The 26,326-nt window shown below is 47.6% G+C and overlaps 6 protein-coding genes across 11 annotated transcripts; 4 read left to right on the top strand and 2 right to left on the bottom strand.

The window, feature by feature from the left end:
- Window positions 1–270: 270 nt before the first annotated feature.
- On the bottom strand, window positions 271–2,650 carry LOC9639028 (protein arginine N-methyltransferase 7). The gene is made up of 11 exons (XM_024662515.1): window positions 2,436–2,650; window positions 1,993–2,386; window positions 1,792–1,932; window positions 1,612–1,730; window positions 1,483–1,547; window positions 1,183–1,430; window positions 911–1,129; window positions 781–854; window positions 627–720; window positions 445–573; window positions 271–387 (listed from the first exon to the last, which is right to left on the bottom strand). The coding sequence occupies exons 3-11, from the start codon at window positions 1,849–1,851 to the stop codon at window positions 271–273; spliced, it is 1,125 nt and encodes a 374-aa protein (XP_024518283.1). The 5' UTR covers window positions 1,852–1,932; window positions 1,993–2,386; window positions 2,436–2,650.
- Window positions 2,651–2,719: 69 nt separating this feature from the next.
- On the top strand, window positions 2,720–3,692 carry LOC112341795 (pentatricopeptide repeat-containing protein At4g02750-like). The gene is made up of 3 exons (XM_024662514.1): window positions 2,720–3,161; window positions 3,270–3,541; window positions 3,642–3,692. Exons 1-3 carry the CDS (start codon window positions 2,720–2,722, stop codon window positions 3,690–3,692), a joined length of 765 nt encoding a protein of 254 aa, XP_024518282.1.
- Window positions 3,693–7,696: 4,004 nt separating this feature from the next.
- On the top strand, window positions 7,697–21,849 carry LOC9660824. Of its 4 annotated transcripts, none has more exons than XM_024662479.1 (3): window positions 7,697–7,825; window positions 7,882–8,654; window positions 21,800–21,849. In XM_024662479.1, exons 1-2 carry the CDS (start codon window positions 7,768–7,770, stop codon window positions 8,604–8,606), a joined length of 783 nt encoding a protein of 260 aa, XP_024518247.1. In that variant the 5' UTR covers window positions 7,697–7,767; the 3' UTR covers window positions 8,607–8,654; window positions 21,800–21,849. The 4 variants fall into 4 exon arrangements, with proteins under 4 accessions (XP_024518247.1, XP_024518248.1, XP_002988767.1 ...); XM_024662480.1 differs by lacking the exon at window positions 21,800–21,849 and having other exon boundaries at window positions 7,882–8,205; window positions 8,266–8,714; XM_002988721.2 differs by lacking the exon at window positions 21,800–21,849 and having other exon boundaries at window positions 7,882–8,205; window positions 8,254–8,714.
- On the bottom strand, window positions 12,947–15,811 carry LOC9639026 (protein arginine N-methyltransferase 7). Its single transcript, XM_024662513.1, has 14 exons — window positions 15,492–15,811; window positions 15,235–15,442; window positions 15,049–15,174; window positions 14,837–14,992; window positions 14,668–14,786; window positions 14,545–14,603; window positions 14,242–14,486; window positions 13,970–14,188; window positions 13,840–13,913; window positions 13,686–13,779; window positions 13,504–13,632; window positions 13,338–13,446; window positions 13,122–13,275; window positions 12,947–13,056 (listed from the first exon to the last, which is right to left on the bottom strand). Exons 1-13 carry the CDS (start codon window positions 15,686–15,688, stop codon window positions 13,145–13,147), a joined length of 1,866 nt encoding a protein of 621 aa, XP_024518281.1. The 5' UTR covers window positions 15,689–15,811; the 3' UTR covers window positions 12,947–13,056; window positions 13,122–13,144.
- LOC112341794 (pentatricopeptide repeat-containing protein At4g02750-like) lies at window positions 15,729–17,002 on the top strand. Its single transcript, XM_024662512.1, has 3 exons — window positions 15,729–16,290; window positions 16,399–16,690; window positions 16,816–17,002. Exons 1-3 carry the CDS (start codon window positions 15,729–15,731, stop codon window positions 17,000–17,002), a joined length of 1,041 nt encoding a protein of 346 aa, XP_024518280.1.
- On the top strand, window positions 20,842–21,842 carry LOC9660822. Of its 3 annotated transcripts, none has more exons than XM_024662482.1 (3): window positions 20,842–20,970; window positions 21,027–21,350; window positions 21,411–21,842. In XM_024662482.1, the coding sequence occupies exons 1-3, from the start codon at window positions 20,913–20,915 to the stop codon at window positions 21,749–21,751; spliced, it is 723 nt and encodes a 240-aa protein (XP_024518250.1). In that variant the 5' UTR covers window positions 20,842–20,912; the 3' UTR covers window positions 21,752–21,842. The 3 variants fall into 3 exon arrangements, with proteins under 3 accessions (XP_024518250.1, XP_024518249.1, XP_002988765.1); XM_024662481.1 differs by having other exon boundaries at window positions 21,399–21,842; XM_002988719.2 differs by having other exon boundaries at window positions 21,027–21,842.
- Window positions 21,850–26,326: the final 4,477 nt, after the last annotated feature.

Genomic DNA, 26,326 nt, shown 5'->3' with positions numbered 1-26,326 from the left:
CATGAAAGAGCAAACAAAGAACTTGAAGCACAAGAGCAAGGAACTGAATGTTTGGAATTTACCTGATGTTGATTTAAAAGTTTTCCTAAATGCAAAGAAGAGTTTGTGGCTTCAGACCACGCGAGTGATGCTGATCTCTCCAGTCTGTGAATCGAAGGACGCGTTGAGCTCTAAAGTCTCCGTGGCTTGCAGTGGCTTTCGGAAAAGCATGACGCCCTGCTTTCAGCGCAGACGTAAAACGAAAACCCTTGAGATGAGATGGAGAGAATCTTACCCACTTGGATTTATAAGTCCCGTTGAAAGTACCAAATCCTTGTTCTCGGGATCCATCACCCAGTCCATCCACAGGACAACTCCATGGCAGAGCCCAGTCTTTACAACGCTAACCTGTGCAAAAGTAGCAGAAAACATTAAGTGGTACCAAAGAGGACAGAATTGAATAACCTTTGCAAATCCACTTAGACTCTGAATTTCCTCACGCATGTTGAACTCGAGCAGCGAAAACGGTTTTGTCAATGACCTGTGATCAAAGCCATCGACTTCTTCAAGGCGACAGCGGCTTTGCCACAAATCCTGATTTAGCCAACATGAAACCAAAGTCACTGCAGAGAAAATAATCAACTTACAGGAAGATGACAAGCCATCCCATAGAGAATTCCAAAGCAGGGAACTATAATAGGGTTCTCTGATAGCAACGGACTTAGCGTCGTTCTCTCGTACCTGGATTCTCACTGCTTTAAAACAACTTCCAACTCTTTAGAAAACGAAACGAAAACGAACCAAAACCGAAGCTGCTTCCACGGCAACGCATGCTCGTACGTGGCGTAATAAGGCTCCCCTAGAAGAACATCCACCTGTCGCGAAAAGAAAGAAACCCGTCCATATCCAATGGAGTTGCAAGACTGTATACTTTATGCCCCTTGAAATCGTCCCCAGTGAGATGCTTGACGTCTTTGTGTATAGTAGACAGCTTGCTCGCGACGCTCTCCAAGTACTTCAAGCCATCTCTTCTACAGCCTGGAAACAAGCCAGCCACATGGCAGGATCCATGCGGTGTAGATAGAGCACACACGGCGCTCATCAGGCCGTCATCCCGAATGAGACAGTTTCCAAGTTCTCGTTCTCCAAGCTGGACAGAAAGAAAAAGAAACAATCGTACTCACAGATTCAAAACACACTTACAGCTTTCTGAATGGCAGACTGTATGATAGAACGCCTGCTACCGTCACCAAGCATGCGACACCTTTGTAGGCTCAGCTCGAAACCAGACGCTGAACTATTACAGCATACACCACCATTGATGTCATACCGCACTGACGCTTCATCATGGCTGACTACGACGCGAAGCTCCGACTGCTCCTCCACCGAAACACCTTGTCCAGGAAGAAACCACACACATTGTTTCCAATGGTCACACCACTCGCTTGCCCCTGAGAACACAAATCTGCGGAGTTACTCAAAGAATCAAACAGGAAAACAAACCTCTGATCCAACGAGGAGCAGTTGAGTAGCAAACCAGGCCATCTTTGTCAAGCTGCAGCACCCACCTTGTCAAGTTCAAGCAGAGAAGAAAGCGAACCAAGAAGTAGCGAATCCGAGCAAGTTTCGTACCATGAAACTATTGCGTGAGCAGTCCCAGAGAAGTTGACATGCACGGCTTGATTAAATTCTCCACGCACATCTGGAGCTCTATAGAAGTCAAGAACGAAGGCCTCAAACGGCTCGGAAAGCTGCAGCGCCACGGGTTTTGGTAACTTGTAAGAGAACTCTACTAAATTACCAGCTTCATACCGGGGATTTCATCAACGCGAAACGCATGCTGTCTGTGCTTGAAGTAAGAGTAGAAATCATTGGGAGCGAAAGCCAATCCGTCCTGCAGCCGGTCTTCTACCCCTTGAAGGTCGTGCAATCTCCAGAGAAAGTCGCTCTCGACTAGCTAAGAGAAAGAAGTAAACTCAACACTGAGCTAAGAAAAAAGACTTTGCTATATACCTGGGCATACACAGTAGCTCGATATGGCACTGTGGCAGCATTAGGCCGGAGTAAATGCTCATGAGCGTGCCTTAGACTTGGAATGATCCCTTCTCCAAGCAACTCCGAGTCTAAAATCTCACACACCTGGAGAGACAAAGAGTCCAGAGGAAACGAAGAAGAAGAACGTGTACAGACTTAGCGTACCAATGCATCGGCTTTGCTAGAGATGTCCACCCCGACTTTGATCTCATCCGAGCCCATATGGAGCAGCTTGATCGCTCCCATCGTCCCATTGTCTCGGCAAACTTTGCGAGCCAGCTTGTACATTGGAAGAAAAGATTCGCAAGCAGTCACCTGGCACTGCTCTTCCATTGCCCGCCAAGCCATGAGCGACAAGAGCCCAGTGCCAGCACTGTCAAGAACGAGCTCAGGAAACGAAAGAAGGATCTCTCTAGCCTCACCCAATGTCCAGGACATGGCCATGGCGGCCGAGCTTCGCGATTGCTGAAGAGAATGCCCTGTTCCTGGCGCGATCATTCAGCATGTCAAGATACGAGCTCTCTGCCAGGGGATCGCTCGCATCGCCGCCGTCGCCTCCATCGCCAACGAGAATCCATTCGCTCTCCCCCGTGAGCGCATTCACCCGCTGCTGGAGCATTGCTTCCTTCTAAAACCCTAAACTCACAAAGAATGAAAGAATGACTGGGCTAGCGGCGACATCTTCCTTTGCAACAAGCTCATCCAGATGTACGGGAGGTGCTCTACTGTCTCTAATGCCCGCCGCGTGTTTGACTCGCTCCCCAGAAAAGATTCCTTCTCCTGGGATCTCCTGCTCAATGCCTACGTACTGAACGGGGTTTTGGCGGAAGCCCAGAGAATCTTTGCCCCACAAGAGCGTCATGCCTTGGAATGTGCCCTTGGCGGGATATGCCCGGACTGGGCATATGCAAGAGTGCGTCAAGATGTTCGAGTCTGCGGCATGCTCCGAGAATGGACGGCTGGATCTCTCCCAGCAGCTGTTTGGCAGTATTCCTTTGATGTGGCGACGTGGAATGGCATGCTGGCAGCGTATGCCCGTGCCGGTCGTGTAGAGGAATCTACAAACTTCCTAGAAGAGATGCCAGAAAGAAGCCTGGTTTCATGCACAACAACCATGTTTTTAGGGACATTGTCTCCTGGAACTCAATGTTTGCGGCATATGCCAGTCACAGTTGCATAGAGCAGTCAACGTGCGTGTTTGAGAAAATGCCACAGAGGGATCTTGTGTCATGGACCACAATGCTGCTCTTGAAAAGCAAGTGTGGCGTACGGAATCGAGGAGATACAGCACAACTTCAACCCCGTGCCAGAGCAAGGCCTCCTATCCTTCAACACAATGCTCTCGGCATATTCTCAGCATGGGCATCTGACCAAGGCCATAAGAATGTTTGTAAGTCTCCCCCAACACGAATCTGCCACGTGGAATACTGTGCTGACAGTATATGCCGGTAATGGGCATCTGGGCAGAGATTTGAAGCTGCTGGCCCTGATTCCCGTGCCTGACATGGTTTCATATGCCGGGATGCTGGTAGCCCTAGCTCATTTGAGGCATTGGAACTGTTTGGTTCTCTAAAGACACTCCACCTCCCGGACTTGACGTGCTTTGTTTTGGGTCTGGTGGCTTGCAGCCATACTGGAAATGTGAGGCGAGGAAGGTAGTGCCTTTGCTTCAGTGGTAGCAGACTATGGAATGGAGCCAATCGATGCTTTGTGGATCTGTTGGGCCGGTCAGGGCATCTCAATGAGGCCATTGCAAACCTGCCATGTTTTGGAGTGGACTAGCTTGCTTGGGCCAGCCGTAGAGTCTTACAGAACGGGGGCCGTGCTGCAAACATGGTATTCAGGATGAATCCAGAGCAGGGAGGAGCATATGTATTGTTATCCACACTTATGAACCGGTAACACTGACATGATCATCATCGTACAAATAACTTTTCTAGCTAGCGGATAGTGGTCATTTTGTAGCATTTGGAATGGCAGCCTTTAGAAAGGCTGACATGGGAAAAGGGTATCTATTATATAACTTACGTTTTGTCCTGGAACGCCATCGCCATTTAATCCTATGTTACTAGTATAGAAAGAAATATATATTTTAAAGATTATTCCCACAAAAATATCAACATTTCAGATAAAAATGGCATATATAAGGTCATTGTTTTCATCAAGTCTTTTTTGTTTTTTCCATGGCTTTCCGTTCATTCTTTTCAATTCTCCTTGATTCAAAGGTGGTGATAGTGCCAAAAAATTCAATGGCACTTGTGTTCCTCAGCAATCTTTAGCTTTACTGATTCACTCTCTGATACTGGCAACCGCAACCTTGAAGCAGTTGCTGCTGGCGCTTTTAGTCTCTCTGGAAATTTGCCATATTGAGTGACACTTGGAAAAGCCACAGGGGATGGATATATTTGTATTGATTATCTAGCTTGTTCTCTCAAGCTTGGAGATTTTAGCTTGACTTACAATGGAACTTATTTTATGGGCTTGAATTTGGAGTGACTGTTCGTCCAACTAGTATTATAATACTTCTGTTCTCATGTTTTATCTACGCAAGTTTCAGGTTTTCTATGACATAAACAATATTACAACTTCATAAAGATAAAGCACTTTATTATATTGGTAATAATCCTAATTATGGTATGCAATATGGAAAATATCAATTCCATCTGTGGTGGCTGGCATTAAATCTAGTATTATGGATTTATATAATTCTGGTGCCAAACATTTTCTGGTGATGAATCTTCCTCGTCAAGATTGTTCTCGTGGCTATTTACAAGAGTTTGTTGATATTGGGGGTATGCAATATACAAATATTATTAAGCTATTTTGGATATCGTGAATGATATTAAAAATCAGAACGATGATATTGAACTATACTATTTTGATTGGTTCTCTGCACGCACTGAGCTTATGAAATATGGATCAATATGGATTTAAAACTTATAAAGTGGCTTGTTGCAGTGCACCAGGAGATGATTTCCATTGCAACAATCCAATATTATGTGGATGCGGAACACAAAATGGTACACTATGTGATAATCCAAGTGCACATTTATCTTTTGATGGTTTAACATTTTTATGAGGTTTCTTCCAAGATTATCAACAATTATATTACTCCTAGCGTGACTTTGTTGGGTATCCTCTGAAATTTAATTCTTATAATTTCTATTATTTTATTTTAAAAGATAGCTTGGTGTTTTGGCTGATCAAGAGAGAATGCAGTTTCATCGAAAGTGGTAGGAATCCAGCAATGCGACATTGGCCAATGCGCCTTGGCTTAGAACCGATATCAGCAAGAAATATGGCTGTGCATTGTTGTGAGGTTAAGCATCGATCGGTCTTTAACTGGTTTAGCGTGATACGTCTGGAAAAGAGCCCCTTGAGTCCGCCATTGTATGCTCAACAAGAAGAGATGGTTAACGAACAAAGGCTAAACTCTTTTTTTTTAATCTTCCCTTTGCTTAATAAGAATACGTATATTTATACTATCGTTTTAAACATCGTATGTACATAATCATAACGGCGGCGGCGGCGGCGGCGGCGGTGGTGCCTTCGGGTAATACAGTAGCTTCTCCAGCCGCAGCACTACGCCGCAGTGGTAAGGCAGCACTGGATGCCGGTGGAGATACATGGGACTGATGGTCAGCCACGAGAGGCCATAAAATTCCGCTCCAAGTTGCTCTAGAACGTAGCGGATTTGCAGCTTGATGCCGCTGCTGCTCCCTGGCTTCCCTGTGCCCACACTGCTGCTACTACCGGCGTTGTCACACAAGCCATTCCCACCCAGACGCATCCCTTGCATCTCCTGTCTCGAGCCTTGGAGGAGCCGAAGTGTGCTACGAGACCGTTCTGGAGCGTCCTCGGCCATTCCTCCTCCATGGAAACATGAACAACCTCGGCTCGTAGAGCTGTGGTCGGGCCGGAGATGACGTAGCCGGATGCAACGGGAGAGATGGAGCCTCTGCTCTGTATCCACTGTCCAAATGCCGTGGCGTTGGCTACGGACCATGTCGAAGCCGCTGGAATAAAGTATCAGTCAGCGAATACTTAAATACGAAAAAAACTTCTAGCTTACCAGTTGATTCGGTCAGGCTCGGCCCCTGCAATAACTCGTCACCAGACACCGTCCCCAAGGTTACACCGGCCAGCATCCCAGCATGAAAGTTGATCTCCGGCTTTGGGAGTAAACCACGCAAAACAAAAGAGGCCGAATCACCACGGGCCATGCTCTGGATTCGTCCAGCCAGTGAGGTTGTGTCTTGCTGGGAACTTGTAAAACTCGCGACAATCTGGAGAGAGGGCTTTGGATTCACCGTCAGAGGCGATAACTTCATCCTATGTACGTTCCAAACAGTAAACGTTTTCAAGCATTTAAAAAGCTCGTTCTCTCGTGGGCTGGCAGGACATATTTCAGATCACATGTACAAGCCAAAGCAATGCCAACGATTGCTATTTTGTTGTAGCCATGGTTTATGGACAGTGCCAAGTACGACATTGGTCCCATTACACCTACTGTGTTTGGAGGAAATGGCTCACTGTGTTGACATTTTCAGTGAAGGTGCATTGGATTTGATGGATTTGATAGATATTCATAAACCAACTATTCCAGCTTGCAGGGATTAGGAACTCTCTAACTGCTTCTAGCTTGTTCAGCTCTCCTGAGATTCGGCAGATATTAGTCACCTACAAGGCAGCATTCCTCTCAGCTTTCCGAGCATACTTCTGTTAAACTCCAACAAACTGGGAGGCCATCTTCTCGGGTGAGCCTTCCAAAAATTTCAGCTCCAATGCGACCAACAACAGGTTTGAAGGCAGTGTTCCATCAAGGAACTTTAGCAGCAACCAAACAAGTTGTCTGGGAAGCTACCAACTCAATGTGAACCACTGTACCAACACCAATATGAGAATTGAAGAAACTCTTTGCGTCGAGTCCTTGTTATTGATCATGCTTGGGTTCAATGGTTGACTCTTCCCCATGGCCTGGTTCAATTAAAGTTTGCATTGTTAGTGCAAAATGGTCCTGGGATCCAAACTTTCAGCCAGCTGGAGGGATGGATGCTGTTGGAAAATGGTTGGACAGGCAGGACCTCCTACACCGGTGCCAGGTGCTCTACCAGTGAGCTACCTGCCTTGGTTGTGTGCATGTTCAGCTTAGTTCTAACAGATGCTGCCATTTACTCTATTTTATGAGCTCTCAACACAGGAGTAATCCAGCTTTCCCTACCTAAGAGCAAAAAATCGATCGGGGTAGCACCCCTGGTACAAGGGTTGCTAGTGGCATATATGTTTTCAATACAGACAATATCAGAAAATGAATATAAAAAATCAAAATGGTCGAGACGAGCATTTTTCCAAAATAAATTGCCACCGTATGCAACTTGTTACCCTGCACACTTGCAACCGTGCCTGATCGTTTTTCAGGCCTAGGCTCTCCAGCTTCGGTCCGCTCATTCTATCAAGGGCTGCAATCTCTACGTTTGCAACACTGGAGCTGATATTTGTTTTTGTGCTGAGACTGGGCATTGTTCCCGCATTTTACCGGTGAATCTTCGCAAAGCAAGCCACTATCTAATGCCAATTTGGCATTAGATGTCCTTTGGCATTGCCAAAGGACATTCAGCTCGCCCGTCACATCCGTGGTGAGAGGGCTTATCTTACTGCATTAAGATATCCATTGTGTCAAGGACACACGTTTTGAACATTTCTAAAGCACCAATGCTGGACTTCAAAAGCCCATCAGATCTGCAATAGAGAAGTATGGCTGGAAGCGGCAATCTCCCCGTGCTCGTTCTTCTTCTGTTGGCCTCGTTATCCTGTGAGAGAGATCTCCACTTGTATGTTCGATTCTAACTCGGACTCCTGTTCTTGCAGCTGCTCAAGGTGGTGTCGTCGAGGTTTGCAATGGTGACCTCACCTATACCGATTGCAGCAACTGCTGTAGTCTGAAGAAAGGTTGTGTCTATCTGCAACCTGGTTCAGGACAAGTCACTTGCATTGGCGGTGATTCAAGGGCTTGTACCCGGGAGTGCCAAGGTCCGAAGTTGGCCGTATGCCCATTGCCTTCATCAGGATTCCCAACATCAGGCATCAAGGTGCTCAAGGGAAAACTCCCACCCCGACAACCTGGATGCGGTTACTACAACATCGTTAACGGTGACCCCATCCCGCGGCTGGAGCAGCAGGGCACAGATCAAGGTAACCGCCTTGTTCATTATGTTCAGGAAGCTCAGCCCTCTCCGATAGAGCTCATGGCAGGAAGGAAGTGTAAGCTTGATTCGATTGTGGAGGTCTGCAATGCCGAGGTCTCCAAAGATAACTGTGGTTGCTGCTTCGGGAAATCCGGTTGCATCTACTTGGAGAATCCATCCGCAAACAGCACCTGCCTGCCTACTGAAGACCCCATGGGGGTTTGCGCCCTCGTTTGCCTGCCCAGAGTGTCCATTTGTACCAAGTCTGTAACTTTTCAGGGCACCACCCTGCAGTCTTGCAGGAATGCACGCCGCAGCTGCGAGGACATGAAAGAGGGCTGCAGTCTCTACGATCGCAACACCGGAGCTGATCTCTGCGCTGCAGGGGGTATCGCTCTGCCTGTCTAGTCTAGTTGCTGAAACTAGTTATGGGCATTACTATTATGAATGAATAAGGCTGCTTGCTATAATCCATTGTTCTCAAGACTGAAGTAAACAATCCTAGGCTCTCAAATCTACTATAGATCTAGAAACTTCAGAGACTCCACTATAGAGAGGCATTGTATGCATACCTTGCAATCAAAAGCTTTGCTTGTTCCCAATTTGAGGTGTGTTGGATTGCTTCCTCCAAAGGCGCTGGATTCTGAATTTTCATGTGAGATTCTATCTCTAATGGCAATCCTTGACAATAATACTTAATATGACTAGAGGAGCTGGCGATTGAGAAAAGCCACTCTTAGGGTTGGTCAATCTGTGAATGGTGTTTTGTTCTACTATGCCTAGCCACTCGGCTGCTCCATCCTCTGTTGTAACCACAACCGCTCCACATCTGAATTCTCATTATTTATCTTAGAAATAAAGAAAGTTTGCAAGTGTGCATCTGGATCACTAAACCTGTTAAGCATAAAATACTTCATCATTGTGGAAGTCCACTTCCTCTGGCTCCTCCTGACATAATTGGAGTAGAGGATTGTGTTGGAGAAGATGTGGGCTAGAATTTGCTAGTGTCGAAGAACCTATACTTCCTGTGGAAGAACAACACCAGCGTGAAAGAGAACCTTGAGACTTGATGCTTGTAAGTGCAATGGTGAACTTCACCACCCAAATTCACTTCACCCAACTTCTAGTGGATCAAGTTCACCCAACTTCACCCACTGCAAAAATTTACAAATCACCCAAGTCCATGTGTTTGTCAAAACATTAAAGTGTGAATGACAATAGGCTGTCTTGTATTGAATTATGGTCCAATCAATCAGCCATAGTACAAAAGAGTCGAATACATTTTTTCTAGAACAAGAACAATGCGTCAGGAACTTAACCACGTCCATCCCTTCAAGCAGCCTGGGAACAGGGTGAAAGCATCTTGTCTTTCCGTATGCCCACTGAAAATATTCAAAGTTGTTTGTAACTTTTCTTTTATAAGATTTTCATAATGCCAGGACCTTAACCACGTCCATCCGTGAAAGCATCTGTAGTCTCATCTCATGCTTCGTGGCGGGCACTAGTAAACCATATAAACAATTTATGATGAATGAAAACATTCAAAGTTGTTTTAACTTTGTTTTCATGAGATTTCTATAATACCAGGAACTTAACCACGTCCATCCCTGGGAACAGTGTGAAAGCATTTGCAGTCTCAATCTCAGTGTGAAAGCATCTTCTCATTCCATATCCCCCACAAACCACTTAAAATATTCAAAGTTCTTTGTAACTTTGCTTTTATAATTGAGACACCAAGCCATGGGTTCTCTGCGTAGCCTTACACCGCAGATGAAGTTGCTTGTGTTCTCGGCCTGCATTCTTGTTCTCTTCTCGTGCCATGGACACGCACTGATTTCTGTGCAGCAAGGCGATCTGTCGGAGGTGGACAGCTCCACGGCGATCCTGAGAATGAGCGGCGACTCCCTCCACAAACAGGTATGGTGGCAGTTCCTCCCCCTCCAGGACAGGCGTCCCGAGGCCTTTCTCCGGTACATGGTTGGCGCTGTACACAACCAGTCACGCTGCGATTTTGGGCACGAAGACCAAAATCTGACGGATCGGGCTAAATCGGAGATCAGGCAGAAGAAGGGTCTGTTAGGCACGAGGGGAGCAGCCATTGCAGAGTACCAGTCCGTCGACCACATCAAGAGCCTGGGAACGATGCGTGTCACAGTATGGATCCTGGCTTACTTGTGTGTTGGCGACAACAACAAAGATGACAGTAAGGCTTGCGACAGTGTGGCTCCAGTCATACTCACTACGATCGGGGAGAAGCCAGCGTTTAGAACAGTCTGGGAGGTGTCCGAGTCCATAAGAACCTCTAAAGAGAATGGAGAAGATAAGTTTAGCCAGACAGTTAGCAACTCTTTAACAGCAAGAATTCTCGAGCTCTCCAGCAACAGCCGCCAAGTCAAGTTGCTCAACAGCTCGGATGTGAAAATCAAAAGCTTTCAAGATGGCACACTTATCTCCTGCTCAAACAAGACGAGGACTGACAGTAAAACCAGCGCTAGACGTAATTTAATGTACATAGCTAAAGATATAGCTGTGACGGATGTACTTGGTAGTACTACGAGCAGGTCCCGACAAGATATCCCAGATATGATGGACGGATATGATGGTATGAGCAGGTCCCAAAAGCAACCAGAAATTTCAACCGCGGGGCAGGCCTGGAGGGTGCAGGCCCAGAGGGTGCAGGCCGAGACAATACTGGGCATAAAAGCTGTCGTGAAGAAAGCTTCTGACGCGGGTTACTATGCAGTGGAGAGATGCTATCAAATGGACGACAAATTCAACAGCACAAGTAGCAAGCAATACTGCCGGGTTTTGGGAATGGAGCAGCCACTAAATTTTCTAGGAGAGGAAGACAATATCAGCAAATGCGAGCAACAAGTACACACACCTGTTTTAGCGTCTGGCTCGACGGGAAACTTTGTTGCATGCTCAAACTCTAGCGCCGATGGCGAAGGCTACCTGTGTGTCCAAGGCAATGGGAACCGAACAGACGTGCTATCGCTGTTCCACCGATTATATCCACCTCCGGCATCCTGGAGGAACGACACAAACTTTTCAGAAATAAACAATGTCCAAGGCCTTACCGACTGTGTGGTGCCAGCAGCGAGAGATATGTGCCTGGCAGGCACCGATTTCATCCCATCTTTCAATGATACCATAGATTCCGACGGTATCCTTGAAGCATACCTCTTCCAGCTCAAGAACCTGTACATCCAAGCTCACAGCTCGGCTCTCAACCTGGAACAAGGAGCCGCCACGGATTTCTGGGTGGCAGCCATCGCTCTTCCCAGCACTTTCATCGCCGTGGTGGCTACTACAAAGCCACTCACAAATTCACAGCTAAGTCGCCTTCGTTCAAAAAACTTGAGAAGGAAAACCCGCTACCTCAAGACCGCTGCTGTTGATCGCCAACTTGCTGCTGGCCATCGTCTCCTACTCGGCTGTCATCGCCATGATGGGCACAGAAATGCAGAGGCAGGCGAAGTTCGTGACCTGGGGACTCCACGCCGACCAAGTCCAGATCACGCAGCGTGGTCTCCAGGTGCTCGCGGTTATTCAGGGAGAATCCACCTACAAGTCCAAATCCCTCCTCCTGGCGTGGATTTCCATCGCAGCGCTGCTGCCAATCGTGGCACTGATCACCGTCCGCCGCTGCATGCAGGTGTTCGAGATCCAGGAGCTGCTGCAGAAGGGGAGAGCGCACAAGTTGGAGTTACCCGGCGACGAAGCGGGCGACGACCTGCGCGCAATCGAGATGACGAGGGCGCAGCACGAGGACCTCAAGAAGGCCATGGAGAGGGCGCAGCACGAGGACCCCAAGACGGCTATCGAGAGCGGCAACAAATGCAGCAGCGATGAAATCGAGATGACGAAGGCGCAGCACAACCTCAGCGGCAGCAAATGTAGCGGCGATGGGCGGCAGCCCAAAAAGAGGCAGAGCCTAAAAAAAACACAAGTTTGAGTTTAGAACATTCCATATCTAAATCTACCTTTTCTAAGATAAAGTCATCGTGGCATAACTCTTGGGCCGCCACCTTTCCGGTTGACAATGTCGCGCCGCTCAAAAGGGCCTGGTTCGCTGGGGTAACCAACACGTGGCACGTGGTGAAACGGCTACTGCTGGCGCTGCGTGTTCTTTCGAGTGGTGACTTCAAGATCGTTCGCTACTCCATGAACTTAGGCCAGCAATCGAGTGATTATCTCCGCTACGGTCACATGGTGTCCGCCATGCAGCAGCAAAATCTCCTCCAGAGCATCGTCCAGGTCCAAGCTTTCGACTCGCGGAGCTAACAGCGCATGGAAGGAGTCGGACGTGAGCGTCGTCGAGTCGTGCCGGGATCACGACGCGCTGCGCGGCGTCTGGGAGTCGGGCAAGTGGATGCCGGCTCCTTCTTCTCCCAGCAAGGGATCGAGCGGCCTCTGGTTGACGACAGTGACCACCACCAGTTTGTGCTGTGCGGCGCAAGATTCTCGACTTCTGGCACTTTGATCGCAGCGCAGCCATTCTCGGGCCGACAAAGTGCTGGATCGTGGATGTGCCCAAGAAGTTTTTGGGCGATGGGAGCGGATATGGATTCCGGGCGTGTAATGTTGTGGATGGAGTGGTGGTGCTGGAGCTCTGCCTTATGACGATGACGATGACGAGGAAGACGAAGAGGAGTGGGAGGAAGACCAGCCTGGAGAGAAGAGCATGGCTCCGGAGCAAGAGGAGAGAAAATGGCAAACGAGGAAGGACTTGATGAAAAGCAACAGGAAGAGAACAAGATTTTGGTGGTGTATAATTCAGCAACTGCGAGGTGGCGGAAGTTACCGTACATCAAGAGCATCCGGTATGACGCTGTTTACTTCAGGCTCAACAACACTTCAAGGACGAACAAACAAAGAACTTGAAGCACAAGAGATAGGAACTATATGTTTGGAATTTACCTGATGTTGATTTAAAAGTTTTCCTAAATGCAAAGAAGAGTTTGTGGCTTCAGACCACGCGAGTGATGCTGATCTCTCCAGTCTGTGAATCGAAGGACGCGTTGAGCTCTAAAGTCTCCGTGGCTTGCAGTGGCTTTCGGAAAAGCTTGACGCCCTGCTTCCAGCCTAGACGTAAAACGAAACTCCTTGAGATGAGATGGAGAGAATCTTACTCACTTGGATTTAAAAGTCCCGTTGAAAGTACCAAATCCTTGTTCTCGGGATCCATCACCCAGTCCATCCACAGGACAACTCCATGGCAGAGCCCAGTCTTTACAACGCTAACCTGTGCAAAAGTAGCAGAAAACATTAAGTGGTACCAAAGAGGACAGAATTGAATAACCTTTGCAAATCCACTTAGACTCTGAATTTCCTCACGCATGTTGAACTCGAGCAGCGAAAACGGTTTTGTCAATGACCTGTGATCAAAGCCATCGACTTCTTCAAGGCGACAGCGGCTTTGCCACAAATCCTGATTTAGCCAACATGAAACCAAAGTCACTGCAGAGAAAATAATCAACTTACAGGAAGATGACAAGCCATCCCATAGAGAATTCCAAAGCAGGGAACTATAATAGGGTTCTCTGATAGCAACGGACTTAGCGTCGTTCTCTCGTACCTGGATTCTCACTGCTTTAAAACAACTTCCAACTCTTTAGAAAACGAAACGAAAACGAACCAAAACCGAAGCTGCTTCCACGGCAACGCATGCTCGTACGTGGCGTAATAAGGCTCCCCTAGAAGAACATCCACCTGTCGCGAAAAGAAAGAAACCCGTCCATATCCAATGGAGTTGCAAGACTGTATACTTTATGCCCCTTGAAATCGTCCCCAGTGAGATGCTTGACGTCTTTGTGTATAGTAGACAGCTTGCTCGCGACGCTCTCCAAGTACTTCAAGCCATCTCTTCTACAGCCTGGAAACAAACCAGCCACATGGCAGGATCCATGCACTGTAGATAGAGCACACACGGCGCTCATCAGGCCGTCATCCAGAATGAGACAGTTTCCAAGTTCTCGTTCTCCAAGCTGGACAGAAAGAAAAAGAAACAATCGTACTCACAGATTCAAAACACACTTACAGCTATTTGAATGGCAGACTGTATGATAGAACGCCTGCTACCGTCACCAAGCATGCGACACCTTTGTAGGCTCAGCTCGAAACCAGACGCTGAACTATTACAGCGTACACCATTGATGTCATACCGCACTGACGTTTCATCATGGCTGACTACGACGCGAAGCTCCGACTGCTCCTCCACCGAAACACCTTGTCCAGGAAGAAACCACACACATTGTTTCCAATGGTCACACCACGCGCTTGCCCCTGAGAACACAAATCTGCGGAGTTACTCAAAGAATCAAACAGGAAAACAAACCTCAGATCCAACGAGGAGCAGTTGAGTAGCAAACCAGGCCATCTTTGTCAAGCTGCAGCACCCACCTTGTCAAGTTCAATCAGAGAAGAAAGCGAACCAAGAAGTAGCGAATCCGAGCAAGTTTCGTACCATGAAACTATTGCGTGAGCAGTCCCAGAGAAGTTGACATGCACGGCTTGATTAAATTCTCCACGCACATCTGGAGCTCTATAGAAGTCAAGAACGAAGGCCTCAAACGGCTCGGAAAGCTGCAGCGCCACGGGTTTTGGTAACTTGTAAGAGAACTCTACTAAATTACCAGCTTCATACCGGGGATTTCATCAACGTGAAACGCATGCTGTCTGTGCTTGAAGTAAGAGTAGAAATCATTGGGAGCGAAAGCCAATCCGTCCTGCAGCCGGTCTTCTACCCCTTGAAGGTCGTGCAATCTCCAGAGAAAGTCGCTCTCGACTAGCTAAGAGAAAGAAGTAAACTCAACACTGAGCTAAGAAAAAAGACTTTGCTATATACCTGGGCATACACAGTAGCTCGATATGGCACTGTGGCAGCATTAGGCCGGAGTAAATGCTCATGAGCGTGCCTTAGACTTGGAATGATCCCTTCTCCAAGCAACTCCGAGTCTAAAATCTCACACACCTGGAGAGACAAAGAGTCCAGAGGAAACGAAGAAGAAGAATGTGTACAGACTTAGCGTACCAATGCATCGGCTTTGCTAGAGATGTCCACCCCGACTTTGATCTCATCCGAGCCCATATGGAGCAGCTTGATCGCTCCCATCGTCCCATTGTCTCGGCAAACTTTGCGAGCCAGCTTGTACATTGGAAGAAAAGATTCGCAAGCAGTCACCTGGCACTGCTCTTCCATTGCCCGCCAAGCCATGAGCGACAAGAGCCCAGTGCCAGCACTGTCAAGAACGAGCTCAGGAAACGAAAGAAGGATCTCTCTAGCCTCACCCAATGTCCAGGACATGGCCATGGCGGCCGAGCTTCGCGATTGCTGAAGAGAATGCCCTGTTCCTGGCGCGATCATTCAGCATGTCAAGATACGAGCTCTCTGCCAGGGGATCGCTCGCATCGCCGCCGTCGCCTCCATCGCCAACGAGAATCCATTCGCTCTCCCCCGTGAGCGCATTCACCCGCTGCTGGAGCATTGCTTCCTTCTAAAACCCTAAACTCACAAAGAATGAAAGAATGACTGGGTGCTTGGAGCTCATCCATTGCTGTGCAACTCCATCTCAAGCTCTCCAAGCTCACTCCAGGATCCAATCCATCACTAGCGGCGACATCTTCCTTTGCAACAAGCTCATCCAGATGTACGGGAGGTGCTCTACTGTCTCTAATGCCCGCCGCGTGTTTGACTCGCTCCCCAGAAAAGATTCCTTCTCCTGGGATCTCCTGCTCAATGCCTACGTACTGAACGGGGTTTTGGCGGAAGCCCAGAGAATCTTTGCCCCACAAGAGCGTCATGCCTTGGAATGTGCCCTTGGCGGGATATGCCCGGACTGGGCATATGCAAGAGTGCGTCAAGATGTTCGAGTCTGCGGCATGCTCCGAGAATGGACGGCTGGATCTCTCCCAGCAGCTGTTTGGCAGTATTCCTTTGATGTGGCGACGTGGAATGGCATGCTGGCAGCGTATGCCCGTGCCGGTCGTGTAGAGGAATCTACAAACTTCCTAGAAGAGATGCCAGAAAGAAGCCTGGTTTCATGCACAACAACCATGTTTTTAGGGACATTGTCTCCTGGAACTCAATGTTTGCGGCATATGCCAGTCACAGTTGCATAGAGCAGTCAACGTGCGTGTTTGAGAAAATGCCACAGAGGGATCTTGTGTCATGGACCACAATGCTGCTCTTGAAAAGCAAGTGTGGCGTACGGAATCGAGGAGATACAGCACAACTTCAACCCCGTGCCAGAGCAAGGCCTCCTATCCTTCAACACAATGCTCTCGGCATATTCTCAGCATGGGCATCTGACCAAGGCCATAAGAATGTTTGTAAGTCTCCCCCAACACGAATCTGCCACGTGGAATACTGTGCTGACAGCATATGCCGGTAATGGGCATCTGGGCAGAGATTTGAAGCTGCTGGCCCTGATTCCCGTGCCTGACATGGTTTCATATGCCGGGATGCTGGTAGCCCTAGCTCATTTGAGGCATTGGAACTGTTTGGTTCTCTAAAGACACTCCACCTCCCGGACTTGACGTGCTTTGTTTTGGGTCTGGTGGCTTGCAGCCATACTGGAAATGTGAGGCGAGGAAGGTAGTGCCTTTGCTTCAGTGGTAGCAGACTATGGAATGGAGCCAATCGATGCTTTGTGGATCTGTTGGGCCGGTCAGGGCATCTCAATGAGGCCATTGCAAACCTGCCATATTTTCCAGATGTTTTGGAGTGGACTAGCTTGCTTGGGCCAGCCGTAGAGTCTTACAGAACGGGGGCCGTGCTGCAAACATGGTATTCAGGATGAATCCAGAGCAGGGAGGAGCATATGTATTGTTATCCACACTTATGAACCGGTAACACTGACATGATCATCATCGTACAAATAACTTTTCTAGCTAGCGGATAGTGGTCATTTTGTAGCATTTGGAATGGCAGCCTTTAGAAAGGCTGACATGGGAAAAGGGTATCTATTATATAACTATTACGTTTTGTCCTGGAACGCCATCGCCATTTAATCCTATGTTACTAGTATAGAAAGAAATATATATTTTAAAGATTATTCCCACAAAAATATCAACATTTCAGATAAAAATGGCATATATAAGGTCATTGTTTTCATCAAGTCTTTTTTGTTTTTTCCATGGCTTTCCGTTCATTCTTTTCAATTCTCCTTGATTCAAAGGTGGTGATAGTGCCAAAAAATTCAATGGCACTTGTGTTCCTCAGCAATCTTTAGCTTTACTGATTCACTCTCTGATACTGGCAACCGCAACCTTGAAGCAATTGCTGCTGGCGCTTTTAGTCTCTCTGGAAATTTGCCATATTGAGTGACACTTGGAAAAGCCACAGGGGATGGATATATTTGTATTGATTATCTAGCTTGTTCTCTCAAGCTTGGAGATTTTGAGCGTCCTAGCTTGACTTACAATGGAACTTATTTTATGGGCTTGAATTTGGAGTGACTGTTCGTCCAACTAGTATTATAATACTTCTGTTCTCATGTTTTATCTACGCAAGTTTCAGGTTTTCTATGACATAAACAATATTACAACTTCATAAAGATAAAGCACTTTATTATATTGGTAATAATCCTAATTATGGTATGCAATATGGAAAATATCAATTCCATCTGTGGTGGCTGGCATTAAATCTAGTATTATGGATTTATATAATTCTGGTGCCAAACATTTTCTGGTGATGAATCTTCCTCGTCAAGATTGTTCTCGTGGCTATTTATAAGAGTTTGTTGATATTGGGGGTATGCAATATACAAATATTATTAAGCTATTTTGGATATCGTGAATGATATTAAAAATCAGAACGATGATATTGAACTATACTATTTTGATTGGTTCTCTGCACGCACTGAGCTTATGAAATATGGATCAATATGGATTTAAAACTTATAAAGTGGCTTGTTGCAGTGCACCAGGAGATGATTTCCATTGCAACAATCCAATATTATGTGGATGCGGAACACAAAATGGTACACTATGTGATAATCCAAGTGCACATTTATCTTTTGATGGTTTAACATTTTTATGAGGTTTCTTCCAAGATTATCAACAATTATATTACTCCTACTTTGTTGGGTATCCTCTGAAATTTAATTCTTATAATTTCTATTATTTTATTTTAAAAGATAGCTTGGTGTTTTGGCTGATCGAGAGAGAATGCAGTTTCATCGAAAGTGGTAGGAATCCAGCAATGCGACATTGGCCAATGCGCCTTGGCTTAGAACCGATATCAGCAAGAAATATGGCTGTGCATTGTTGTGAGGTTAAGCATCGATCGGTCTTTAACTGGTTTAGCGTGATACGTCTGGAAAAGAGCCCCTTGAGTCCGCCATTGTATGCTCAACAAGAAGAGATGGTTAAAGAACAAAGGCTAAACTCTTTTTTTTTAATCTTCCCTTTGCTTAATAAGAATACGTATATTTATACTATCGTTTTAAACATCGTATGTACATAATCATAACGGCGGCGGCGGCGGCGGCGGCGGTGGTGCCTTCGGGTAATACAGTAGCTTCTCCAGCCGCAGCACTACGCCGCAGTGGTAAGGCAGCACTGGATGCCGGTGGAGATACATGGGACTGATGGTCAGCCACGAGAGGCCATAAAATTCCGCTCCAAGTTGCTCTAGAACGTAGCGGATTTGCAGCTTGATGCCGCTGCTGCTCCCTGGCTTCCCTGTGCCCACACTGCTGCTACTACCGGCGTTGTCACACAAGCCATTCCCACCCAGACGCATCCCTTGCATCTCCTGTCTCGAGCCTTGGAGGAGCCGAAGTGTGCTACGAGACCGTTCTGGAGCGTCCTCGGCCATTCCTCCTCCATGGAAACATGAACAACCTCGGCTCGTAGAGCTGTGGTCGGGCCGGAGATGACGTAGCCGGATGCAACGGGAGAGATGGAGCCTCTGCTCTGTATCCACTGTCCAAATGCCGTGGCGTTGGCTACGGACCATGTCGAAGCCGCTGGAATAAAGTATCAGTCAGCGAATACTTAAATACGAAAAAAACTTCTAGCTTACCAGTTGATTCGGTCAGGCTCGGCCCCTGCAATAACTCGTCACCAGACACCGTCCCCAAGGTTACACCGGCCAGCTTCCCAGCATGAAAGTTGATCTCCGGCTTTGGGAGTAAACCACGCAAAACAAAAGAGGCCGAATCACCACGGGCCATGCTCTGGATTCGTCCAGCCAGTGAGGTTGTGTCTTGCTGGGAACTTGTAAAACTCGCGACAATCTGGAGAGAGGGCTTTGGATTCACCGTCAGAGGCGATAACTTCATCCTATGTACGTTCCAAACAGTAAACGTTTTCAAGCATTTAAAAAGCTCGTTCTCTCGTGGGCTGGCAGGACATATTTCAGATCACATGTACAAGCCAAAGCAATGCCAACGATTGCTATTTTGTTGTAGCCATGGTTTATGGACAGTGCCAAGTACAACATTGGTCCCATTACACCTACTGTGTTTGGAGGAAATGGCTCACTGTGTTGACATTTTCAGTGAAGGTGCATTGGATTTGATGGATTTGATAGATATTCATAAACCAACTATTCCAGCTTGCAGGGATTAGGAACTCTCTAACTGCTTCTAGCTTGTTCAGCTCTCCTGAGATTCGGCAGATATTAGTCACCTACAAGGCAGCATTCCTCTCAGCTTTCCGAGCATACTTCTGTTAAACTCCAACAAACTGGGAGGCCATCTTCTCGGGTGAGCCTTCCAAAAATTTCAGCTCCAATGCGACCAACAACAGGTTTGAAGGCAGTGTTCCATCAAGGAACTTTAGCAGCAACCAAACAAGTTGTCTGGGAAGCTACCAACTCAATGTGAACCACTGTACCAACACCAATATGAGAATTGAAGAAACTCTTTGCGTCGAGTCCTTGTTATTGATCATGATTGGGTTCAATGGTTGACTCTTCCCCATGGCCTGGTTCAATTAAAGTTTGCATTGTTAGTGCAAAATGGTCCTGGGATCCAAACTTTCAGCCAGCTGGAGGGATGGATGCTGTTGGAAAATGGTTGGACAGGCAGGACCTTCTACACCGGTGCCAGGTGCTCTACCAGTGAGCTACCTGCCTTGGTTGTGTGCATGTTCAGCTTAGTTCTAACAGATGCTGCCATTTACTCTATTTTATGAGCTCTCAACACAGGAGTAATCCAGCTTTCCCTGCCTAAGAGCAAAAAATCGATCGGGGTAGCACCCCTGGTACAAGGGTTGCTAGTGGCATATATGTTTTCAATACAGACAATATCAGAAAATGAATATAAAAAATCAAAATGGTCGAGACGAGCATTTTTCCAAAATAAATTGCCACCGTATGCAACTTGTTACCCTGCACCCTTGCAACCGTGCCTGATCGTTTTTCAGGCCTAGGCTCTCCAGCTTCGGTCCGCTCATTCTATCAAGGGCTGCAATCTCTACGTTTGCAACACTGGAGCTGATATTTGTTTTTGTGCTGAGACTGGGCATTGTTCCCGCATTTTACCGGTGAATCTTCGCAAAGCAAGCCACTATCTAATGCCAATTTGGCATTAGATGTCCTTTGGCATTGCCAAAGGACATTCAGCTCGCCCGTCACATCCGTGGTGAGAGGGCTTATCTTACTGCATTAAGATATCCATTGTGTCAAGGACACACGTTTTGAACATTTCTAAAGCACCAATGCTGGACTTCAAAAGCCCATCAGATCTGCAATAGAGAAGTATGGCTGGAAGCGGCAATCTCCCCGTGCTCGTTCTTCTTCTGTTGGCCTCGTTATCCTGTGAGAGAGATCTCCACTTGTATGTTCGATTCTAACTCGGACTCCTGTTCTTGCAGCTGCTCAAGGTGGTGTCGTCGAGGTTTGCAATGGTGACCTCACCTATACCGATTGCAGCAACTGCTGTAGTCTGAAGAAAGGTTGTGTCTATCTGCAACCTGGTTCAGGACAAGTCACTTGCATTGGCGGTGATTCAAGGGCTTGTACCCGGGAGTGCCAAGGTCCGAAGTTGGCCGTATGCCCATTGCCTTCATCAGGATTCCCAACATCAGGCATCAAGGTGCTCAAGGGAAAACTCCCACCCCGACAACCTGGATGCGGTTACTACAACATCGTTAACGGTGACCCCATCCCGCGGCTGGAGCAGCAGGGCACAGATCAAGGTAACCGCCTTGTTCATTATGTTCAGGAAGCTCAGCCCTCTCCGATAGAGCTCATGGCAGGAAGGAAGTGTAAGCTTGATTCGATTGTGGAGGTCTGCAATGCCGAGGTCTCCAAAGATAACTGTGGTTGCTGCTTCGGGAAATCCGGTTGCATCTACTTGGAGAATCCATCCGCAAACAGCACCTGCCTGCCTACTGAAGACCCCATGGGGGTTTGCGCCCTCGTTTGCCTGCCCAGAGTGTCCATTTGTACCAAGTCTGTAACTTTTCAGGGCACCACCCTGCAGTCTTGCAGGAATGCACGCCGCAGCTGCGAGGACATGAAAGAGGGCTGCAGTCTCTACGATCGCAACACCGGAGCTGATCTCTGCGCTGCAGGGGGTATCGCTCTGCCTGTCTAGTCTAGTTGCTGAAACTAGTTATGGGCATTACTATTATGAATGAATAAGGAATGTCCCTCCTTGGAGGGGCCGGTGTCAATGTCCGAAGTTACTCGCCATGCAATTTGTGATGGAGTGTAGGAGAAATATTGTATCTTCCTCTGGATCGATAGGAAAGTAGGGCAGGTCCTTGAAGAAACCGATTCTTTGAGGTTGGGCTGGAAAAGTATCTTGGTCGCCAGCATCGACGTCAAATAGAGGCGCAAGAACGAGCAGGTCTTTTGTGAATTTAGAAGTACAATGGGAACACAACATGAATCAGAATAAAGTAAGAAAGCAAGAAAGAAATTCTGGCTTAGATCACATTTTCTCCAATTATAATTTAACAAAGATTAAGCAAAGAGAAGGCTGCACTATGTCTGACACTGGCTGTGGACAATACAAGGAGATTGAAGCGATTGGATTCTGAAATTGTCCCCCGTGTCGACGTTAAGTTAACAGTCGTACTATGGAGGAGAAATGTTGAAGAGGTGTGGTGAGAAACCATGCGGACAGTAATATTCAGGATTAGAGCATTCTCCCAGACCCTTTTGTATGTGCACTTAGACATGTTGATAATTGTAATAATCTGCTTGCTAGTGATTTTTGCCGGGTTTGTGGACGATTTCGAAGTTGTATTCTTGTAGTAAAAGGAACCATCTTGATATTCGACCAGATAATCGGCTTGTTGATGGCTGGAGCTAGAATCCATTGTCCTTGAGCCAAGTGGCTATGTCGTTGCTGGGAAGCCTAGGAATATGGTGTGTGACGTATCTGAGGTGCCAGGGTGGATGAGCTGGCATCTTTCTCTTCAGATCAAAGTGCTTGCCCTGTTAGGGTTCTTGAGACCTGTTGGTAGGCTGATCATGTGGCGCTCGATTGCTGGTGATAAATGGTAGAGATTTGTTGACCGAATTGATTTGGTTTGACTTGGCTTGATTGAAGATCAATGGTGGATATTGCTGATGAAGTTAACTCAAGTTCAACTGTTGATATCTGCTGAGGTGGTGTTGATCCAACGGTAGCTTGGAACTTATAGATTTTTGCTACTGTTTGTTGCTGAAGTTGGTGGATGAGTTCGTGTTGAGTCGAGTTGAGTTGCGTCTAACTGGGTTGAGTTAAAGTTTGGCTACCGGTGATTGTCGATTGTTGGTTTCAAGATGTTTGTCGGTTCTGGTTGGAAATTTGCTGAGGTGCTGATGCTGAACAACGTGATATGGTCGAAGCTTGTTGAGGTTGACGATCTCAGTGAAGTCTTCAGCGAGTGTGCTGACTTTGACAGTGCCATTGGGGTAGAGTGCAATGATTTTGAAAGGTCCTTTCCAGTTGGTGTGGAGTTTCCAGCCGAGTTTGCCGATGGGTCCCTGGTACCAGAGAATATGATCGTTGACGTTGTATTTCAGGGGGTTCCAAATGTATAGTAGGGATAGTGGGTAGTTCGGGCATGGTTGACCAACCTGAGGCATAGTCTCACTCTTGCTTGTGTGCCTATTTTTGTTCTGCGTCCAACTTATGTCTAAGCCCAAGTTCCATTCCATGTTAGTTGGTGGAATACCCATATCCTTGCGTTATGCCACCGGTATGCTGAAATAGTGCCAGACTCCATTTGGCTCCATTTTGTGTGTTCGTCTTAGCATAGGGATGCTGGATACTCTAGAACTGTTCCAAGTCATTCCGTGCTTTTATCCCTTCACTCCTTGGGCTGTATGCTCGGGAGTCGTTCTGTACTCCAGTGCCATTGCTCCTTGGTTCCATGTTTGGGAGTTTGGCTGATGGGTCCTTGGTACTAGAGAACATGATCGTTGATGCTGTATTTCGGAATGTTGTGCCGGGATGCTTGTCGATCATGCTGAGCTTTTTGCTGTTTTTGGATGGTGTGAAGTGTCTAGAGGGCGTTGGGTTGAAGCTCGTCAAGACATTCGAGTTGTTGAAGCCTTTCTCAAATTGCATGTTGAGATTATACTTGACGGTGACTCGCATGCTCGGGACGATGAATTCAATTGGCGTGATGGCTTCTGTTCCAAAGGCGAGTTTTAATGGCATCATGTCGGTGGTGACTTTATACGCAGTTCGATAGGCCCAAAGTACGTCAAGAAGTTTTTCATCCTAGTCTTTGCCGGAATCATTGATGACTTTCTTGAGGATGGTCTTCAATGTTTTGTTTGTTGCTTTTGCTTGACCATTTGTAGCGCATGTGATTTTTACCCTTTATCCTATGGTGCTTTACCATAGGATAACCACAGAAGCAGAATTTAAACCCTCTAAACCCTCCATGTGTGACATGTCATGTGCCACGTGTCACATGCCATGTGTCTAAAGGATAGTTGTGTGGAACCCAAATTTCAAGGCCTTAGGCCATTAAATGAAGGAATGGTGCCAAACTTCCAAACATGGAACCAAGGAGCAATGGCACTGGAGTATGGAACGACTCCTAAGCATACAACCCAAGGAGTGAAGGGATAAGAGCACAAAATGATTTGGAACAGTTCTAGAGTATCCAACATCCCTATGCTAGGACCAGCATACAAAACGGAGCCAAATGGAGTTTGGTGCTATTTCAGCATACCGGTGGCATAACGCAAGGATATGGGTATTCCACCAATTAGCATGGAATGGAACTTGGGCTTAGACCCAAGCCAGACGCAGAACCTCCCTTAGTACCAAGAGTTAGTCTCTGGGACAAGTCAATAAGCTATCATCCAGTGATATTGAGGGATTAGTCTCAATATACGTGTAAGCGACTAATTTTTCCATTTTACTTTAGTCACTTAACCACACCTCCGACCACTTGGAGGAGTCTCATTCACAACCTCTATAAATCCCAGTTAGGACTTGGGGCTTGCTAGCCCCGAGAATGGCATCCATGCCACTCAACCTTTGCACTTGGTCTAAGTGCTCCACGTGTCCGATCCCATGACCGACACCCCAAGGTACCACCGACATATCGGCCCGTTACGCTAAGGCCATGCCCATTCACCTTGGTCACCCCGGTGGTTCAACACCACCTGTATTACAATCCCGTCTCTCAAAGACTAGGCCATCCATCCATGAGTGGCTATCCCAGATCCACTCTATAGCATCCTTAGGATGTCTGCAGACATGGGGAATAGCCTTTCCCAATATCTCCTTTTCGGTCCCCACCAAGTCCCTTCCTGTCCATGGCCGTGTTCACCAACACTGCCACTGGATCAAGGCCCACAGGCCCAATGACTAAGTCCAACAGTCCTCTGGGACTTCCTCACGGTGTGACTGTGTCCCTTGTCACCATACTAGAGGGCTACTCCTCTTCCTTTCCATAGTCTGGGACTTTGGGGCAACATTTTGGAACACCGTGGCCCTACGCGAGCCTCGTGGGTACTCTCCTCGCCTTCTGCCTTTGGGTGCTCTAGCCATGGGTTTAGAGTGAGGTTCCGTTGAGCCACACCAGGTATCCAAGTAGGTAGTGCCACCCACACCTGGACTGGGAGCATCAGCCAGTCGATCTCCCGAGGGAACTAGAGCCGGCTCTTGAACACTTCACCAAGCTGTAAGGAACCAACTCGCCGAGGTGTCGTAGGCTAAAGGAACCCCAAAAGCATGACCAAAATGACAAAGAGTTTATCGGATGGGACCAAGTCGAAGATTGAGTCCAAGACCGACTCGGAGACCGAGTTCGAGATAGAGTCCGAGATCGAGTCTGAGACCGAATCCGAAGTCGGATCCGAAATCGGGTCCGAGATCGAGCCAGAGACTAAGTCCAAATACTAATACGGGTCAAGGGGTGACCCAAAGCGTGCGTCTCCCAAGGGGGGGGGCGGGGGGCTGCAGGGGGTTCCAAAAGTATAGTAGGGATAGTGAGGTCCAGGAACCAGTTTTGAAGGGACTCTCCAGTTGGGCTTCCAAACCGACTTGAGGTTGGGACTGGGACCGAGGGGCCTTGGGTGGGAGTGAGCATGGACTTGGCTGGTGCCGGAGGGGCCATCCAAGGAAGTGCTCAAGAGCAGCTCCACTCCCGAAAGGGAAACCGATTGCGGTGCTCCCGGCTCATGTGGAGTGGTGCCCCACTTGAGTACCATGCGGCTCATTGGTCCTCGCCCTTCCTAGGGGCTTGGGCCTTCCTTCGGGATGGAAGTGAGGGGCGAGAGGTACCCATACCGGGCCGCTAGGCCACAGTGTTTCGCCCCGGCGTCCCGAAGCAAGTGTTGCACTCAAGACTTGGGATTTAGAGGGTCCCATGATCAAGTCTTGTGGTACCAAGGGATGTTAGGAACCTGGAAGCTTGGTGTGCTTGGCTGCTTGTGCTTGCGGGGAGTGAAGCCGAACCTTAAGTCCAGTCTAACCCGGGGAGGGGGATTGGGAGTGATTTGGGAATCCATAGATGGATGGCTAACACTCCGTTGCTCGTGCAGTAAGTAGCTGAGACCAAGTAGGAGCTGGTACCATAGGTGAGAACCTTGGCAAGGGAACTTAGCAAAGGCCAAGGCGGTGTTGGACGGATAGACGAGGTAAGCTGGCAAATTGGAAAGGAAAAATTTGTGGCTTACAATTTGGTATCGGAGCCTTTTCCTCAGTTCTAGC

This window comes from Selaginella moellendorffii, unplaced genomic scaffold (genome assembly GCF_000143415.4).
Source record: "Selaginella moellendorffii unplaced genomic scaffold, v1.0 SELMOscaffold_90, whole genome shotgun sequence".
Lineage (NCBI taxonomy): Eukaryota > Viridiplantae > Streptophyta > Lycopodiopsida > Selaginellales > Selaginellaceae > Selaginella > Selaginella moellendorffii.
Note: the sequence above shows the minus strand (reverse complement) of the source record. Positions and strands in the feature narration are given on the sequence as shown.

Excerpts from the sequence above, each read along its gene's own strand:
- LOC9660822 (XM_002988719.2), top strand. The coding sequence starts at position 20,913 with ATGGCTGGAAGCGGCAATCTCCCCGTGCTCGTTCTTCTTCTGTTGGCC. Across the intron at positions 20,971-21,026 it reads TCTGTTGGCCTCGTTATCCT|CTGCTCAAGGTGGTGTCGTC; the intron begins GTGAGAGAGATC and ends CTGTTCTTGCAG.
- LOC112341795 (XM_024662514.1), top strand. The coding sequence starts at position 2,720 with ATGTACGGGAGGTGCTCTACTGTCTCTAATGCCCGCCGCGTGTTTGAC. Across the intron at positions 3,162-3,269 it reads ATTGTCTCCTGGAACTCAAT|CAAGTGTGGCGTACGGAATC; the intron begins GTTTGCGGCATA and ends GCTCTTGAAAAG. Across the intron at positions 3,542-3,641 it reads TTTCATATGCCGGGATGCTG|CCATACTGGAAATGTGAGGC; the intron begins GTAGCCCTAGCT and ends GGTGGCTTGCAG.
- LOC9639028 (XM_024662515.1), bottom strand. The coding sequence starts at position 1,851 with ATGATTTCTACTCTTACTTCAAGCACAGACAGCATGCGTTTCGCGTTG. Across the intron at positions 1,731-1,791 it reads TCGCGTTGATGAAATCCCCG|CTTTCCGAGCCGTTTGAGGC; the intron begins GTATGAAGCTGG and ends GTGGCGCTGCAG. Across the intron at positions 1,431-1,482 it reads TGCTCCTCGTTGGATCAGAG|GGGCAAGCGAGTGGTGTGAC; the intron begins GTTTGTTTTCCT and ends TTGTGTTCTCAG.
- LOC9639026 (XM_024662513.1), bottom strand. The coding sequence starts at position 15,688 with ATGCTCCAGCAGCGGGTGAATGCGCTCACGGGGGAGAGCGAATGGATT. Across the intron at positions 14,189-14,241 it reads AGTCTGCCATTCAAATAGCT|CTTGGAGAACGAGAACTTGG; the intron begins GTAAGTGTGTTT and ends CTTTCTGTCCAG. Across the intron at positions 13,447-13,503 it reads GTCTAAGTGGATTTGCAAAG|GTTAGCGTTGTAAAGACTGG; the intron begins GTTATTCAATTC and ends ACTTTTGCACAG.
- LOC9660824 (XM_024662479.1), top strand. The coding sequence starts at position 7,768 with ATGGCTGGAAGCGGCAATCTCCCCGTGCTCGTTCTTCTTCTGTTGGCC. Across the intron at positions 7,826-7,881 it reads TCTGTTGGCCTCGTTATCCT|CTGCTCAAGGTGGTGTCGTC; the intron begins GTGAGAGAGATC and ends CTGTTCTTGCAG.
- LOC112341794 (XM_024662512.1), top strand. The coding sequence starts at position 15,729 with ATGACTGGGTGCTTGGAGCTCATCCATTGCTGTGCAACTCCATCTCAA. Across the intron at positions 16,291-16,398 it reads ATTGTCTCCTGGAACTCAAT|CAAGTGTGGCGTACGGAATC; the intron begins GTTTGCGGCATA and ends GCTCTTGAAAAG. Across the intron at positions 16,691-16,815 it reads GTAGCCCTAGCTCATTTGAG|TGGTAGCAGACTATGGAATG; the intron begins GCATTGGAACTG and ends CCTTTGCTTCAG.